Source organism: Bombus affinis, chromosome 2 (assembly GCF_024516045.1).
Source record: "Bombus affinis isolate iyBomAffi1 chromosome 2, iyBomAffi1.2, whole genome shotgun sequence".
In the NCBI taxonomy this organism is placed as follows: domain Eukaryota; kingdom Metazoa; phylum Arthropoda; class Insecta; order Hymenoptera; family Apidae; genus Bombus; species Bombus affinis.
The window spans coordinates 14,757,126-14,776,809 of record NC_066345.1 but is presented as its reverse complement, the minus strand read 5'-3'; the positions used below and the strand labels follow the sequence as shown (position 1 = coordinate 14,776,809).

Sequence of the window (19,684 nt, the reverse complement as noted above, 5' to 3'; positions counted from 1 at the left end):
AGATTTAGATCCTTCTTTGTAAATTGGTTTGAAATATACAGGACGTTAAAAGACATAAATTGTAAAGGCACTCAGCGAAAACAATGAATAAAAAATAACGATCGAGACGAATAAAATATGATCAATCGTTCTAGAACGTAAAATCTAGTAAATGAAACATAGATTTCGTTGAAAATTACAGTAAAATTTTATCTTACCAATAGAAATATTTAATAAATTTTATATCATCACGTAAACCTTTCAAGCGAATTTACATGTACAGCAAATTCAGTGAAATTTCGTATCTACGTAAAATTTTGCCACCATACGAAAACGACTCTCAAAAAAGCTCCATTCGTTAAACCGAATATAAAACCAGAAGCAAATAACTACGACTCTCTACCGAAACACAACCGTCAAAAGGAGAATCTATGTAGCAAAAATCTCGAGCAGGGATCTGCCACTCTCTTCTCTCCACGTTTGAATCTCGCAGAGAGAGAGAAGATTGATTTTTGCGATTGTCAGAGATGGTTGAACGCTTTTGTCAAACGATACTGTACAACATGGCCACCGGTTTTGTAATTCAACGCCCTGTCAACGCCTGTTTGTTGCATCGAACGAACGAACACCGTTCGATTCAGAGGTGATGAGCATCGTGTATATTCGTGAGAAAGAAGTGTTTAATAGATTTACGTTCGAGAGAGCGATTTCTTCGAGGGTGAGCGGGCACCGAATCGAGCAGAGGGGAGATCGTAATTCGATTAGTTTAGCCCTTCTGATTCATTTACACCCGGCACACGAATTTGCTTCGGTGCATCGGATACGAACGACACACGCGTATCGAAGATCAATGTTGTTCCGAATTTGAGAACGAGGACAACGAGATCGGAAGGAGTATTATCAGGATACTCGAGTGTTCCTATCGATCGTTTTCCTGCCGTTCTAAGTCGGCCAGGATTGATAAAATTCCAGATACTATCGGTTGTACGATGCTTTCTAGTACGGTGCAAAATAGCCCACGATATATGTAGCTCCTGCAAGTTTGAAATTGGTTATTTCGATGGAAAGGAAATTGAATTTCAGTGCAGGTAGGAATGGATTTTGGAACTTTTATAAATCGAGTCAAATTAAATACAGTAAATGAAGTGAAAATTACAGACGTTGAAACAACTTCGATAATTATTATATATTTTCTAAATAAATCTTCCTAGATTATGTAATAATACGTAAATAAGCGGACTATGCATTCGTTAGAGAAAATATCCAACCAATCGGCTGTTGGTGATGATCAAGCACTGCATTGATTCAATCGTATCGCTTTAATAAGATTCTTCGAAATTTCTATTACGTAACCATTGCGCGATATACATATAACATTGAAGGAAACATTTCCCACCTTCATACTGCAAATTATATAATTTCTATGAGAATACATACTGACTTTTTTGGATGAGTCAATTTTGCGACTTGAATTTGAGCAAACTCGAAATCACCCTATTATCACTAAGCTGAATTATCATTTATTTGTTTCACTTCAAGTTTTTAAGTATCAAAATTGCTTGAAACCACGTTACTGCCAACCTGTATAATTTCGTTTATTTTGCAATTTCATTTTATTAAAATCCTACGCTTTTCTTTTAGGTATGGTGGTCAATGGTTTTGTGAACGTGGTCATAACCACGATAGAAAGGAGATTTGGTCTGAGGTCATCGCAGACGGGCTTGATAGCAGGCGGATACGACATAGCTAGTTTCCTTACACTCGTTCCAGTGAGCTATCTAGGAGGCCGTTCAAAAGCATCGAAACCGAGGTGTGTATATATATATACATAAATACATATTTCACTAGACGATACCACAAGTTAGGAGTGTAATGCATCTATAAAACTGATCAATCTTCTCTCAATTTTTTCTCACGAACAGACCTCTTCTCTAACTTGATTTTTTATTGGCAATTTACTATACATAATTTTATATACATAATTACATATATTCACTAGACGATACCACAAGTTAGGAGTGTAATGCATTTACAAAACTGATCAATCTTCTTTCAATTTTTCTCACGAACAGACCTCTTCTCCGACTTGATTTCTTATTGGCAATTTACATTCCCTAGTTGTATCAATCTTGCAGCAAATCAATGATGCGTATGCGTACAAATATGTTCAGATATATACCTTATACATATATGTATAATGTGTATATATATACGTATGCACGTATACAAGGTATTGTCTTGTCTATTAATATTAATGCCGATATCGGTTCACCCCGACAGTTCTCATAAATATTAATCCTAACGTCAGCCGGACGGACAATGTCGGTGTTAATCTCCATTTCGTTTCTTCCCTTCGAAACTTTCGTGCCCTCATCACTCTGTATGGTATGGGTTTAATCCTAAATCGATAATCGATAACACTTGAAAACAAACAGCTAAAGAACGTAGCCTCGAAGCTAATGTTCCAGCATAAATGTTTATAGTGATTAGGATTTATGTAATTTAGTCTTCAGATACTTGAGTTTTCTAAATAATAAAATAACACACGTTAAAATTTCAAATTTCCTATAAAATGAAATTACCGGTTTCATCTTTGTTTGACAGGTACATAGGCATAGGTGTTGTAGTCTTAGGCTTAGGAAGTCTACTTTTCGCGTCCCCTCACTATATTGCTGGACCATACAGAGGCGGCCAGCAATCGGAAAATATATGCCAGAGGGTGACGAACACATCGTCCCGTTCGGTAAGTAATTTTACGCAACTGTTAACTAATTTAGTAGTCCAAAGATCAGTGTTTCCTCAATTGATTTTCATATTATAGCGTGAGAAAAGCTCTTTGAATAAATTTTTGAAAATGCAGTTTTTTCTTCAACATTAGAATTTACTGCGACAAGGATTTTATGAAAAAGAAGAATTTAAAATTTAACATGAGAAGAGTGACGAGCAATAATTATTGCAAAAGAGAAAATAAGATAGAATAGATCATTAGTAATTATTGATAAATTCATGTTCACTAGCATTTAATATGTGCATTGAAGAAATTATATTACGTGTAGGTTGACTTAATATTTAAATGGAAGCACACAATAATAGCTTGGAATATTAAAGATTGGTGGAATATTAGACATTGACTAAGAACAAAATATATAAATGAGAAGAGGTTCTTTAAGAAGAAACTCATTCCTATTTTAATGTGATAATTTTATACTGTTTACTACTTGAGAATCAATTACTAGAGGATACGAGCTTGTGCCTTTGATCAACGAAGAGTAAAGATTCAATTAGGAGTAAGGAATAGGGTTTACTGATGGATGTCACCCTTTATATTGCAAAATTCCAGTCTTTATAACATAATCCAATTTTTTTTTTTATCGTCAAATATCAAAAATAGATGTTAATTTTTCTATCATTAAATATCAAATTTAATTCCTTACAAAAAATTCGAAAGTAGAAAAAAATAATAACATAAAAAAAACCGAAAAAGAAAGAAAAAATCGTGACACCATGTTTTATCTTTACTTTTCAATGCATCTCGGTTATGTGTTAATGAACACCCATTAAACTTTCAAAACAAGAAAATTACTACGTCAAACGTAAATTCTTAAAGATTAATCTTAATAATGAAACTAATCATTCTACAAAAAGAAGCTTCTTACACATGCAATAAATTTAATCACCTCCATAATCGATCGACAAGTTCCATCCTATAACAAAAAATCCACTATTGTGACGTAAACGGTGCATAATCAACTGACATTTTAAACGTTTCATTCGTTCCATTCTTTTTATTCCGATTCTAATAAAATCTCGCATTATAGAGAAAAATATCAGACATATTTTTTCGACTATTCTCGTTTGCTGATTAAATTACTCTCAATTCGTTCCCTCGCCATTCAGCTATCCTGTAATGGATCCGTGGGCCAAATAGACCAGGAACCATACAGCGGATTGTACTTAACTATCTTTCTGATGGCCCAACTTCTGCACGGGGCGGGTTCCGCTCCTTTCTATACGCTCGGCGTTACGTACCTAGATGAGAACGTGTCGAAAAAGATGTCCTCTGTGTATGTAGGTAAGAAAACCACGTCTGTCTGTTATCGTCTTTCGAAACTATTAAAGCTACTATTACTAAAAAGAAGCTAAAGCGTAGTTAAGTCGAGTATTATTTGAGAAATATTGAATCATTGGCAGCGATTATGGGATTAAATTCAATACGTAGGTACATCGTCGCTGAAATTTCGAAATCACCTTTGATATCTACATTTTACGGAAGTAAAAGATATAATAAAAAAAAGAGAAGAGGGAAAGAAAAGAAAAAATGCTAAAAACATTACATCTTTCCCCTTAAATTTTTCGTTGCATCGCGTTACATTCACAATGTATCTTTGTTCTGTTCAGGAATTTTCTACACAATGGCCATAATAGGGCCTGCATTAGGGTATGTTGTCGGAGGCGAGTTGTTGAAGCTGTACACAGATTTTATCACCGTAGATCCCTCAGAGTGAGTCTGAATACAAATTTTTATAACTTACAACTCGTATACTAGCGTCATATGCATGGCTTTTATGCATGTCGCTTTTCAAAACAATTCATTCGATAAAATATAACGAAAGTATAAATAAACTGAATCTTAAAAAATACATATATACATATACACACGTGTATGACATTATGCAAACTTCAATCTGTAAACACGATTCCAATTTTTCGCATCGGAGACAGTTTAAAATTAACGCGAACAAACAAAAAATCCCCTAAAGTTACTTAAATATCATCGTTTAGTATCACCTTCCACACGTTAAGCACACGATACTAACTAACAGTTATCGTTAGCCCTAAATTCTCGATCGAGTATCTCCTCGCGTTATCACAGGAAATATCAAAGACAGCGCGCAAACTACCAACTATTCGTTGATAAAAGAATCAAAAACGATAAATCACTTCTAGAAATTTCCTTCTCCTATCGATTCATTTCTCTCTTTCTAAATCGTATCTCGTTGCACCTTGAATAATGTTTCCGTACTTCTAAATGAAACACGAACGTTTTATTAATTAGATGCGTCCTTTTAACTTCGACCATTACTCATTCGAAATTGGGTAAAAAAATTCTCGCGACCGTTGGCCGTGTTTATCGGGGGAAGAGCATCGATTCATTTCGAGGAGTGGCTTTCAAATAAACTTTCAGAAGAAACTTGCAAGGATTCTAAATTTACTGATGTCCATTCGGATCGTCCGCCGTTACGAGAGGCGCAGTTAACCGTGAAATGTGAATGGAGATGCTTTCGACTTTTAATTTCAGTCTCCTTCTAACCACTTCTTGCTCGTCCCTCGTCCCCGCCTTCTCCTTCCTTTCTTTTGTCTTTTCCGATGTAGGCTGTTATCATAATAATTTCTTGGCTCCTTGAGCTTCAACGGGAACGCAGCCTGAGCTTGATTTATTAATCGGGGAAAAATGGAAGTTCCCCAGAAAATGATTACTCTGGAAAGTTTAGTGGTTCGGACATTTTATCGGTATGAAACAAAAGTAGAAACACAGGAAGAACGAAAGGAGGATTTGTTTCTGCGAGTTTGATCTTCTTTCGAAATCGAATTTTCCTTATTTTCGATCGATTGTTCGCAGTTTATTATAATGAATCTCCTCTATCTTGAAATCTGTATTCTGTAATCTTGATCTCTCTGCAAGTTTCAAATGTCAATCTTCTTACTTTACTTATGAATACCTTGTACAAATAAATATTCGTAATTATATAATTATTAGTTAATAATTTACTGTATTGTCACATGAAATTCTTATTATTTACCGTAGGCGATCTTATATAATATTCTTCGACCTTAAAATCTCAATTCTTTGACATCTTAATTTCTATGCAAGTTTCGAACTTCCGTCGTCCTACTTTATCTCCAATATTTTATATTGCACGCAAACATTCCTATTCTAATTATCGCTTACACTCTTGTGCGAAAACGTCTTACAAAGAAAAACCGTTTGGAGAGTTTGGAAAAGTAGAAACGCGAGAAATTCAAATAAAGAAGAAAACGCCACAGAAACCTGGACGTCGACCAAACAGAAAATACGTAGCTCGGAATCGATAGCCCGTCATTTAAAAGTAAAATACGCGAAGATAGAACCTCGGACGTTGGGAATCTTTTACACGGCCGACAACTCGATTTACTGTTCGATGCCCTCGGTGTCATACACGTCTCCGTTTGCGAATGGAAAGGATTGAAAGCGGAGAAAAAAGGCGGGAAGAAGGACAGCCAGCAACGATTAATTCGATTCTCACGTGCATCTCGTGGAGGGGATGTGGCTGAACGAAAGAGACGAGGGTTGCTCCGCGGGGGAAGGAAGCGTTGCAGACAAATGGAACTTGATTGTGCTCCAAGTGTCGGGGGATGAAGTGACACTTTTGAAGGGTAACATCGGCATCATCCTCAAACGTTGGTTCACCGCTTGACATTTTCCCCACGGGCTGTGTACGTGTACGTGTATGTGCGTGCAACCGCGTCCATGGGGTTACATGCGCTATTAATCGCGGCCCATTATACGCTCTAATGGTCCTCCGAGATATTTTCAACGGGGCAGACAGCAGATTGAAAACAAAGATTGTATTTCTGTAGAACTGAAAAATCGGCTGTCGTACCGTGTAACTGAATTGAAAATTATGTGTTATCGACTTTTGTTGCGGCATTATGCGAGTTCTGTGTCATGTACGTTGTTTTCAAAAAGCTTTCCTTCCACGAAGGAAAAAGTTAAAATTCCAAGATGAAAATTTACTTCGATACTTCTTCATGTTTATGTAGTTTTTTATTTCCCAAACTCTAACATAAATCACCGTGTCCCCTGTATTTTGCAAAATCTATAGAATCCTCTTACTCCCCATTGATAAATTAAACTAATTTCCATGGAACCGAAAATTTCCTCGTCTTCCAAATTTCACCGAAAGGAATTCGTCTGCCTCGTGAAAACTAATAAATCAATGAAAGCAAAGATTAATTAATTAATCCCGTGATACGAGACAAAAAAGAAGAGCATCGACATCGGTATCCTCGTTATCGTTTCAGGGACAAGAAGATATAATTAAGCTATGCAAACACGTTTGAGGATGTTTGGCCGCCGTAACGATAAGCTGCTGTTCCTTCTGCGAAGCTTCTTTTCAAGGCCGTGAAACAGCAAAAATAGATGATAAAAATCCGATAGCCCGTGTATATCAGCAACATCATCCCTGTCCATTAACTCGATTCCTCTTCGGGCGTTATTCGTGCACCGTTTAAAACAAGATCCCAACCATGAAAATTCTATTTCCACGATCCTGTTCCTCGATGGTTTACCACGAAATCTTCATGCCCGACCATTTTTCACTGCCTCTCCCATCCCCAGCCTCGTGTCTCGTCTCCAAGATTTCGCGATTAATTTCGAAATTCTGCGACGTGGATTTACGTACGTGTAAGATGTAGGAATATAAAGTTCGAATTTCTTATAACACGGTGTAAGATGCATCTGCAATGTGCTTCAGAGAAACGTGATTCACTCGTATTTGCGTACTACCAGTTGTCGAGTGTCAGGTTGAAAGCTTCTGCGAGTTTGCGATGCTGGTGTACAGTAACATGTTTTTGCGAGCGTTCTTTCGGAAAGTGGTTTTCCTTTTTATCTTTCCATGGTTATTGTACCTTTAAGCTCTATTTACTGTGTTCCAGAAATTTATAGTTTTAACCCTGCTCCGGTGCATATCATTCTTCATGCCCCGATTTCGTTTCAGCAATTTATATTCGTAGAATTTGAGAAATTTTCTAGCGATAGAAAAATGAGATTCGGTCGCGATTGGCCCCGAATAACGCAGCGATGTTCGGTTAAGCTATTAATATTATTTTATACGTTAAATATAGAGATCTCCAACGTTCCTACGTCGTAATCGTAAATTTCCTTGTATAAATGGTCAACTAACAACGAGTATTGTAGTAATGCACACATTTGGCCCCAAATGTTGGACAGATCGGGGCAAACAGCCGATAAATCCTGGCGGGAATTTAATAAAGTTGCCGTGACGGTCTGGCTAAACGCACCCCCACTCTTAAAGCGGCAGGAAAAAAGCGGGAAACGCGTTTAACGCGTAGCGGCACGAGAGGCGACAAATTCCGATGGTGAGCCCATTACGCGTCATTCCCCATCGGCATTCGACGACTATGAACCCCTTTAGACGGCGTAAAACGCATAATGAACGCGGACAACTTTCCAGCCATTGTCCGTCCATCGTAATTCTTCCTTGCAAGTCGTGCGACGATCCTCTCTTTCCACCAATTTTAATGTTCTCCAAGCGTTTAAGGTTCAGCAGATGGATTCTTTTTCGCGAGACTGCGCGTTCGATTTCGCGGAAATGTTCGACAATGTTTCATAATGTATTTAATGGTTTCGAGATGGAAATTTGAAAGGTCTTTGACACTGGATCGAACCAGAGCTTTTCCCATCTTCTGTTATTCGACTCTTCGTTAACTTTAACTTACGATTAAGATTCCAGATAGATTAAAAAAGTAACAATTTTTATAAATAGATTTTCATCAAATTAAAAACAATCGGAGGAAATTATATAAATATGCGAAATTAGTTGAAATTACTTGTCTGGCAGAGATTTCCATCTTCTTCTAAAATTCTTCTACGTTGAAATCTGAATTTCTTCGAATATTAATCTCTCTGGAAATCTAAAATTTCCATTTCGTTGAAGATTAAGCAGCTTATCAAAATTTCTTTTCCATTTCCCTGTGTTTCTACCGACGAACAGATTCAACATCAGGAAGTCATAGCAGTCGAGTGTCATTTAAAGATCAGTTACGACTGACAGATAGAAAGAAAACGGGGGAAAAAGAAGGCTAAACGGCGATTTCTTCAGTCGGTATAGAGCGGTTAAGTCTGCTAAGGGATGATCGTGCAGTTAGTCAGCCGTTTCCGGGCAATCAATCACCTCTTCCCAGTCGGGTTTTGCCAGAAAAAAATGAGCCCAGCCCATCGGACGTAGCAAACGTAACTCCGACGGGGAAAAAAGTTACGTAAAGCCTCTGCTAGAAATATTCGCTTCGTCAATCGATAAAACATTCCTGCTCGTCATATCGAATTGATTCAACGTCCAACATCATATTTGCTGATGATACTAGTTAAATTCCAGGTATTTAGAAAAATATATCGATACTATCAAAGAATTGGAGAAACGTTGTTTGCTTGAACTCGAGTCAACAATTAATCAAATCAATTGAATTTTGATAGTTTCCGTCGTTTCAAATGGACAATATTTCCTTCCTGTCGTAGACTTTTATCACATGTGCTTTCGGTTACTGTCACGAACGTAGAATTATTAATTTCAATTATTCATTTCAATTATTCATCTTACCAGTTCAAATCGGTTCAAAGCAATCTTGATCATTCAACATCCCCACCGTCATTTTACCACTATACTTCGTACAATATTTAAGAGTGAATTACTAATCATGAAGCTTAAATCCAGTCATCTATTTGACGTAATCCTCAATTTCGTACTATACATTTACCTATTCGGAGGCTAATTATAATTAAACCACCTTGTAATTAAAGCAACAGGCATTGCGTTCTACTGAAATTATCGGAATTACATATATTAGACAGAACATAGTGTACTTTAATGACAATAAAATAATTTTTCAGGGCGAAGATCGTGTAGTTTGATCCGTAAAAATGAAGATACGAAAAGTTTCAATTGCAGAAGTGTATATTCTTTCCTGTCTAATTACAACTCTGTCATATCATCCTGTGTGTTAACCTATCATAAGCTTTAATAATCGTTTTAACACGTCTGTTCTTATCGATAAAATTCATCGAGAATATCCCATCTCTATCGAACAACCATCGAACAACATCCTTTGTCCAACATCAACTACGACGCGCTTCCCGGTTGAAGCCTGCTAATCCTCAATTTAAAATTCGATTCTCGTAACCGCCTAAACGGCGGAAGTTTTAAGGCCGGGTCGCAACAGGATTTACCGAGTTTTCCGCAAACTTAAATTGCGTGTCGAAGCGAACGCAATCCGATAATTTGCAAACAGAGAGAGGCCGCTTCATCCCTACAGAAACCTCGAATAAAAACAAAGGGACGAAAACGTTTGTCGAGAGCTAATAACATTCTCGCGAGTGCAATTACATTTTCTTTCCGATTCCGCTGGATGGAGCTGAATGCAGCTGAATGGAGCTGGAATGGAGGAAAAGAGTAGAGTAGCCGTTTGCGTTACGACCACTTCCGGTTGCAAGTTCGCGTCTACTGTAGCAGCTTAATAGCCACTATACACCGTGGACCTAAATTCCTAGTGCAAGTGAAACCAACGATACGCTATGGCTCGAAAGAAAATCAAAGATAGTGAGACTGTTTACTACGGTGAACTACATATCTATATGCTTTATAATAATTAATTAAAATGGTCTCAGAAGGATTCAATCAAAATTATGTCATCCTTCGTGACTCAACAACTGCGAATCGATCTATCGAAAATATATAAAACAATGATATCACTTCTTAAAATACTTCATTTAAAATACTCGTTATAATATTTCATGGATAAAACAATTTATTTAGAAATTTAAAATCCATCTTGTTATTTATGTGCGAAAAGATACGAATTTGCATAAAAATCCGCGGTCTACCGATATGCATAACACAAAAATTACTGTGTACCGTCTTATACTACAGTACGACGTATCTTTCAGTTTTATTTTTACTCGTAAAGTCCCTTATTTTTCTTGTACCGTGAATTTAGGTTCACGATGTATGTGGCTCGTTTAATTTCGTAGTCAAACAAAAGATTGGACGGCAGATGTTGGTTGGAGCACGACTTGCCTCCCAGTACTTTTCATAGTTTTTCGCTTTCTCACCTTCCGCTCTCTAGACTACGCTACGAATAGATTATGCTACATATTGCAGCGTAATACCGCGATTCTGAAGGAATTTGCTAGGCGGCGAGCTCGGTTATGCTCGTACGATGATGATGGCGCATTGTACGCCGTGAAGAAAAGGATGATGAGTGAGAAACGTTTTGAAAGTACTGGCGAGGTTAGAGAATATTGCTCGTGGTAGACGTCTCCCATGGAAAAATGTTTAATAACAGTGTTATTATCGATTATTTTTATATTATCTAAGACGATCCACGAATTATATATTTAACTTATTGTCACGCTAATAGCACACAGCGTCCTTCGTTTCCTAACCAAATTACCAGAATTTTTTCGCAGATGACGAATCGTGCAGGCCGAACGAGACTTCTGTCCGCGTATCGGTATAGAACACGAGGAGAGGAGAACTTCCGGGCTCGTTGCGCGGCAATTAGTCGGGAAAGTTGCAGAAGCTCGGTCGGTTGGGAATTTCAGACGGTCGCGCCGTGCGGCGCAATTAAAAAAGCGCGAGGAAATCGGCCGGTTGCGCCGGAAGTTCCGCGACGGAAGAGCAATTCCGGCCTACTCACCCTGTCGTGCTCGTCGTCCGCTATACTGTTCCGAGATAATTACATTTTTTCCCCTGGAATCCTTGCCCGCTCTTTTTCGTTTACGCGCGGCCTACTTTCTCCCGGAGTTTCGTTTAATATGAATGCCGCTTTAAAGCGTTTAAAAAAGGAAGAATTGACCCGTTTCGCGGATATTAGCAGTGCCGTCGAGCTTCCCTCTCGTTTAAAACGATGGTTAAGTAGGTAGATCGATGTAAAGTTAGGAAGACGATGAAAATTCGAAAGAAGGATCAGTCGGTTGCAGTGTGTGCTCTATATATAATTATTAATTCCATATAATTTAAAATGTGTACTAATTGTAGACGACATTTGTTCAGGATTGGCTTAACACCAAACAGCAACGTATGGGTGGGAGCATGGTGGATAGGTTTCCTAGCAGCTGCGGTTATATGTTTCGTAATTGCTATACCGATCTTGGCGTTTCCGGCAGCTTTACCTGGTATGTCAACTTCAATTTGGAAAAGACGTCGCAAAGATTTTCCCTTTATACCATCTGGAACTAGTAACTTAAAATATACATGTGTAAGAAACAGATTTGTAACGTTTGACGTTATAGACGTTTTGTTATTACGTACTAATTATCAGAAATCAATTTCATCCTGTCATTGTATTCGTTTTACACGACTCTAATAATACTAAAGACTAAAATAATACCGGTCGTTCTTTACATATAATTTTCTAACTAAACTATGTACTTGCCAAGGTACGCAATAGTCCAAATATTTCTCGCTAGTGGAACGTTAATCGACTCTTCAACGATGATGCCTCTTTTCTCAGGTTCGGAGAAATTAGCCAAAGAGCGGGTGTCAGAGGCGCATCAGAAGCCCGAGCAGCCGTCCTCGAGCGATCGAGGGGAGGCGTTCTCGAAAATACGAGAACTACCTCGTGCTCTGACCGATCTGCTCGGTAATCCAGGATTTTTCATGTTGAATCTGGCAGGTGCCAGTGAAGGATTGCTTATCGCTGGTTTCGCCGCGTTCCTGCCGAAGCTGATCGAAAATCAATTCAACGTCAGCCCTAGCTCCGCTGCGTTACTAATGGGTGAATAATATTCAAACATTCTGTTGTAATCAATCAAAAAAGAAAAAAGAGAGCGAGAGGGAAAGTCGCGTGACTCTCGTCCATCGTAACGCGTAATCGTCGACATTTTTCGTCAAATACTCGAAACATTTTTTATTCTCCTCTTTCATCATGCAACCTTTTTTTTCTTTTACTCCCTTTGCGCAACATAAAATATCGGCTGAACGATATGTTACCGTCAGATATCTGCGCGGATGTCGCAAACATAAATCATCGTCAACATTTTTATACAGCGTGTTTCAAATAGACCAAATTATAGCTTGATACGTGGAAGGTTGAAAAGGATTTCAATAGGCAAGAATCAAGTCATTTCAAATGATAATCGTAGGTAACATAAGAGTCAGAAGATCACAAAAATAGACCTATCGTGTATCTTTTTCCTTTAAGTCGATATTTAATTTTGACTAATAAAATCTTTTTTGCTCTTCTACCTTCCAACAGCGATAAATTGGCATCTTTGCGTGAAACATCCTGTATTTCGACGTCCACGATATATTTACGATTGACTAATATTTCGATGTAATTTCGCGAAATTTCGGCACGACCAGGAGGACCTAAACTCGCGTGCAAACTGGTACTCGAATGAAATGAACCTCTTTTTATAACTGTTTTTATCTTTCTTTTTTCTGTGTGTTTTTTAGGTCTAGTGACTGTACCCGCTGGCGGTGGCGGTACCTTCCTCGGTGGTTATCTCATAAAGCGTTTTAATTTGCCGTGCTCGGGCATTTTAAAGTTCTGTCTGCTGGCCACCGCGTCGTGTATCGCCTTCACTTTGTGCTTCGTTCTCAACTGCCCGAATTTAAACTTCGCCGGAGTCACCGTACCCTACTCCGACCAAACCAAGTACGTGATTGTTTTCTACCCGTGTGTGCATGAATTTCGTTTATTTGTTTAAAACTAGCTTTAGTACAGTAGCGAGTAAAATTGCGTATCAAAAACTTCATTTTCTAGTTGCTTCACTTCGCGTTCCATCGAACGCGACGATGTATGATGTATCTGCTTTTCGTTCTTTTTACGTTTATCTCCGCTTTCATTTATTTTTACCCATTTTCGTGTTTCTATATTTTTCATGCTCCAGAAATATAGAGAAAAACCAAATATAAGAAAGTTCTTATAAATTCTTATTACATCTTAATAATCTCAATAAAATAATGAATAATATCGCGACTAACTGTATACTAAGAAAACGTTGACTATTACTTCACAGTAGATTAATAAACTTTCCATTGCATGCTTTCGTTACAATTCGAAGTGAGTGGGTTCGTGCAGATCTGCTACTTCAGCTACTTCATACAAATATGATGAGAAGTTATAAGAATATAATGAGGATCCATATAAATATTATGAGAAGTTGCAAGAGATATAAATTGCTACGTAATTAAGAAATTTTACGTTTGCAGAAAATCTTTCTCACTGGACAGCACGTGCAATAACGGTTGCGGCTGCTCGAGGTCAGAGTTCAGTCCAATATGCGGAGTTGATGGGATCACGTACTATTCCCCTTGTCATGCAGGATGTTATCAAGGAACGAGGATAAATAACGTCGAAGTCAGTATGATTTCTTATCGCACTTAGTATGCAAACTCGTGAATGCCTAGTCTGTTTCTTGAAACTATATGTATATATATATATGTATATATATTTTCCTTAATCTTCGTCTTGTCTTTATTGCTAACGTGCTATTTCAGATATTTCATGAAAGCGTAGGCTCGTTAGAAATAGAAACTCATTCAGCTGCAAGCTTGCAACGTTACTTTATTATTAAACATTAAATTATTATTATTATTTTATTCTATTATTTACTAGATCTGGTTCAAATAAATGTTCGACTCCTAATTGAAAAAGAATTTATCAATGTCTATTTTCTATTTATTTTATTCATTTTGAATGGAAATAGCCGATCGCGAATGAAAGCTACGTTCGCAACTAATTTGTAGTCATTGCGTTAATATTCTCGTTTTGTATTTTACAGGTATATTCAGACTGCACCTGCATACGCGAGCCACCGATAAATCTGACCACCGGTGGCAATGTGATCAGTTACGAGGCAATAAATACGACTTGCAACACATCGTGCTCCTACCTATGGCCCTTCATTACTCTAGCGTTTTGCAACATGTTCATAACTTTTCTTTGCACGATGCCCGCGCTTTCAGCGACGCTTCGCGTCGTTCGAGATGATCAGAGATCGTTTGCCTTGGGTATTCAGTGGATTAAAGTTAGAATTCTGGGCACGATACCTGCACCCATGGTGTTCGGCGCACTTATAGACGACACTTGCATTTTATGGAATGGAACCTGCGACGGTGGAGGATCCTGCCTCGTTTACGATAATTTATACATGAGCAGGTACGTACGATAAAATAAATATATATCGATATGAGTATTTGTTAAGATTTGACATCGATCATCTTTAAAGAGTTAAATATACACGACAATTTTCTGCTTAATCGTTTCTAAATTTATGGACTCATAGGAAACTGGAATCATGTCAAATACACTTTGTATATTTTCATTTATGTAAAATGAATTTCTATTATTCAGAAATCGATAAAAAGTAGGATTGTATATTTGCATTCCTTTGTCTATGTTTTGCTACTTATTCTATTTATTATACTACTGTACAGACCATAATAATGTTTTTGTAATTCATCTATATACACAGATATGACTACTATGTAGGTTAGTGTATATGGAATTTCGTATCCATATAAAGATTACATAATTCCAATTCCCATAAGAGTAGACTTTCATTGTCAAAAACATTTACACTGTTTCAGGTACATGCTGGCTTTAGCCTTCATCGGTAAAGCAGCGTCCCTCCTTTTCTTTTTCCTAGCTTGGTGGACGTACATTCCCCCAAATAGAAGAGTCACACAAAATTCGCGGGAAGAACCAACAACGACGTTAATGTTAAACGACACTCAGCACGAAGGCCCAACCACACCAGCAACGATAAACCCTATAATCGATCCATAAACGATAATCTAACATTTCGGTAAAGTCGTCGTAGAAATATCGCGAGTAATCTACATTTAATAAGAATTTTCAATGTCTGTCAAACTTATCGAAGGAAACAATCGATTGAATGAATTTTCAAAGCGATTCGCACTTGTTGCTGCTCCATTACAAGTAGATGACGCTATTTACTGGTCTGTTAAAGCCAGTATCGGTAATGCAGAACTTAGCTTGTTCGATTTGGTAGGTACACTTTTTAATGGGAGATGTTTCAAAAGAATGTGTTAGCATATAGCTTTAATATACGTGTTTAATAATTCTGTTTATAGTTTGTTGTAGAATAACTGAGGGAAAATGTAAGTGGATAGATAGATTATTTAATACTTCTACTTTATAATATAGGTCGTGTTTATAATTAAAGATCACAGGAGAAGAATATAACAAGTAACAATTTTCCTGTTTTACAGAGGAATAATTTAAAAATTCAATACGTTGTCAATTTCTCCATTTTGATATAATTTTAGTATTAAATATATGTATATATTTGCCATTTCCTCGAACATTCCAAAAATATTGATTGTCACGGAGCTTCGTAGATTTATCAGCTATTTGGAAAAGGGTTGTATCTTTGGATTTAACAAATCTTTTTCAGAACTATGCGAATGTATTAAGATATCCCCTTTTAACCGTAAAGTAGCATCAAAATTTGAAAATCGACACGAATAGACTTATCGCGTTTTTTCCTGTGATCTTCCACCATGAGAGGAAACAATCTCATCTATAGGTTAACTTTTAAGGGATTTATAAAAAGCGCGTTTATTTATTATTATTGTACATGTAGTAAGCGTAAAACAGATATAGCACATTCGTGAGGAGAAATCGATATATGTGAATGTGACTGCGTAGCGAATACAACTGTGAAAGCAGTGAAACTCGGATATAAGACTATTTATTTCGAGAATTGTTTAAAATTGTACAGATACATTTATACGACTTGTAATAAGTAGAATATTTCTTGTAAGAGCTGTTCACTGCCAGAATTATTGTAAAGAACGTATCGTTGTTTTTTAATATTTGAATTATCAGTATCAATTATAAGATATGATATGGGCAAGTGCACTTGTAGTCCTTTTCGATGTTTATTATGTATGTACTTTCTAACATGAAATAATTCGTTCGTAAGGTTCTAATTTGAATACATAATACTAAGGATAGAAATAATGCTGGGTCTACGCGAGCTACTTGCGAACAGCACTGTGGACTCAGCCTAACAGGATGAACGTTAGCTTGATATATCACTACGCTTTCTGTACTCTTCTATAGAAATGAATAATCACAGCTAGACACTGGATCAAAGAAGACTATCAAAGTTATCTAGAATCGTATCATTGTATTGTCCTCTGCTATCTGATCTGAATGTGATTACAACTCGTGTAACAACCTATAATTATAACCCTAGTATTTACCGACCGTCAATTAAACCCGAAGAATGTATTTACCGCAGATGATAATAATCGATGTTTGAGGTAAAAGAAATTATACATCTTCGTCTTATTTATGCGATATACATATAATTGTTACTGCGACCAGCTGAACTATTATATCACAAAAATGCCTCTGGAAGACATTGTTTTTCATAGAATTGATATACCATATTTGTATGATGTTATTGCTTGTATAAAAGACATAGTGTCTAAAGGAAATGGAACAACCTCTATTGTGAATTGATATTTGTAATAGTATATACAATTATGGATATAGTTGCAAGTTCTGGTATCGATTTTAGCATATCCCTTTCACATGTTGAATAACCTCGATATATCAATTTGGAATTTTGTATATTAAGATTTTATATGTCGCCTTTAACGGAACGTTTTATTCAGAAAATCGTCGAGAACATCGGCACCAATTGAACATTTCTAGAGAACGAATCGTACAAATTTTATTAACCAGTTTTTAAAAAGATATGGAAAATTTCAAGCGCTAAAAGACTTTTATTGAACATTTTCTATGAGTACAGTTCGTCGATCGAGATAGAAATGCTTGAAATAACCAATCGAGTAAATTTGAAGTACGAGAATATATTGTGAAATGTTATTTATATCGGTTTGATACGAAACATTTTGTGCGGTTTCTAATTGTAATTATCTTCGTTATGATAAATATGTTTAACACGTGTATTGTACGCGTCGCTAATAAAGAACTAGTAAAATACGTTAACCAATCTAGTGTTCCTTATCCTTGTTATCAGTAACTTATGAAACTGTAATACGATAGCTAGTAACATTTATCACAAGATTGTCCGTGAGATTAAATTAATTTCGAAAAATGTGATAACCATAGTGGTTAAAATTAAAACGAAATTTTAATACTACTAAACTATGTATAGGTAGACACACTCCGTAACTACTCACGTGTCAAGTAATCTCATTGTTAAAAGGATTTCATTGTTCTTTATGTAATGTCCACGTTGAATAAGCTTTCATGCCATATTTTTGTATTATATGTCAAGAACACTACAGTTAATCTAATTTTTTCTAACTTAGAGTCAGAGGGATCAGTTCGCAAATTAACATACACATATGTATGTAAAAGTACACACGTCTGTGCTATAACACTAATGGTCGGAATTAAAATGACACGCATTTATGGAATTATGCACCCTAGTCGACTTTTTCAACTACATAGAACAAGAATCGCAGCCAAACAGCTCGTATTATTTTTTATATAACTAATAATTGCATCACGTATAGTAATGCGATTAGTAATTATATATGAAATAATACCGATTGCCCGAGTCTCACGGACGTGCAGGTTGCTGCGAGTGGAGAGCCACCCTATCCACGATCCCATCCACTCTCCTTTCACGCACAAAAATTTATTTGTTTAAAACAAATTTATTTATTTGTTAATTTATAAAAAAATTCTCTTCTTGGTGTGCGTTTGCAAAATGATCAATTCCTTGATTGTTATGGAAAACAAACAACAAAAGGAGTTTTAAGCAAAATGCTAATCTTGAAAATAAAAATTGATTAAATCTTAAACCAGCTGTGTAATTCAATATGAGACGCTATTTCGTGATCATATCAAATATTGTACATTTTCATGACAATGAAAGTTCGATTGACTCTCATTGGCATGGAAATGTAAATAATTAATAATTGAAATAAAAGAAAATAAATAAAATATGTCCCATAAAGAATTACACTAATATTTTTAATCCTCAATTGGTATCGTTGGGTTGGAAGTGATTCGGAATAGGTTAGAATAAAATTGTTTGATTTTAGAAAATTTTATTTCAATGTATATTCTGCATTTTACGTGATAAGGATGTTTTATTATGTAAAATGCGCGATACAAATAAATGGTCAATATGTTAAATTGTTAGCAGTTAAATACGATTTTTACCAATTGAGGATTAATGATACATGTATTAAATACTAGCACACTTACATAAGCAAGCTCTAACAATACTAGGAAGCAGTACTTTCTACCATTACTTTTCTACTAACTACCTACAACCTATAATGATAAACCTGGCCCGATTTAAGAATAGCCCAACTTTCTAATAATCGTAGTCATAAACTTTATTCAATTTAAAGACATGTCTTGTCTAATTATAAATTCAAGTTAACCTGACTATATAAGAATTTAAAGATTTGTGGACCCAACCTAACTAAAAACCTAACAATCTGTTTATGGATCCTATCTATCTAAAGATTTAATTGGTATAATAAGGGAGGAGGGAGGGAATATTATATGGAATATAAATCTTCTTCTGGTGATTTCATTATGATTCCTGAAACAAACACAAAATATAACAAATGTAGGAAAATTCTTAATATAAATAAATGCTCAAAATGCAGATAAATATTTCTCAGTATGTATTTATATTCTTTTACTTATCCATGTTATTGAAATAAGTCTCTGATGTACTTATACGAATCTGTAACAAGCTAATTTATTAATACATCAAAAAAATTAATGGTAGGGAGGAAGCACGAAAAGATCAGATTATCAAAATATTCTTCTAAATGCAAAGCAATTTGAAATTGAATTTAATCAAAAATTGAAATTTTGACCCGAATACTAAGATGAAAGGAAAACGGATTAAAACAATTACTAAACTAAACAGCTTTACATGAAACTAAGCTTT

General features: G+C 36.1%; 1 protein-coding gene across 3 annotated transcripts in view; it reads left to right on the top strand.

Moving 5' to 3' along the window:
* LOC126926456 (solute carrier organic anion transporter family member 4A1) overlaps positions 1–17,748 on the top strand; it is a 47,793-nt gene extending 30,045 nt beyond the window's left edge. For all 3 annotated transcript variants that reach the window (XM_050742781.1, XM_050742780.1, XM_050742782.1), the window contains 10 exons: positions 1,621–1,789; positions 2,584–2,722; positions 3,877–4,051; positions 4,378–4,480; positions 11,808–11,929; positions 12,268–12,531; positions 13,212–13,413; positions 13,971–14,118; positions 14,543–14,919; positions 15,351–17,748. In XM_050742781.1, coding sequence (XP_050598738.1) covers positions 1,621–1,789; positions 2,584–2,722; positions 3,877–4,051; positions 4,378–4,480; positions 11,808–11,929; positions 12,268–12,531; positions 13,212–13,413; positions 13,971–14,118; positions 14,543–14,919; positions 15,351–15,549 — 1,898 coding nt within the window. In that variant the 3' untranslated portion in view covers positions 15,550–17,748. The remainder of the gene's footprint in view (positions 1–1,620; positions 1,790–2,583; positions 2,723–3,876; positions 4,052–4,377; positions 4,481–11,807; positions 11,930–12,267; positions 12,532–13,211; positions 13,414–13,970; positions 14,119–14,542; positions 14,920–15,350) is intronic.
* The last annotated feature ends 1,936 nt before the right edge of the window (positions 17,749–19,684 follow it).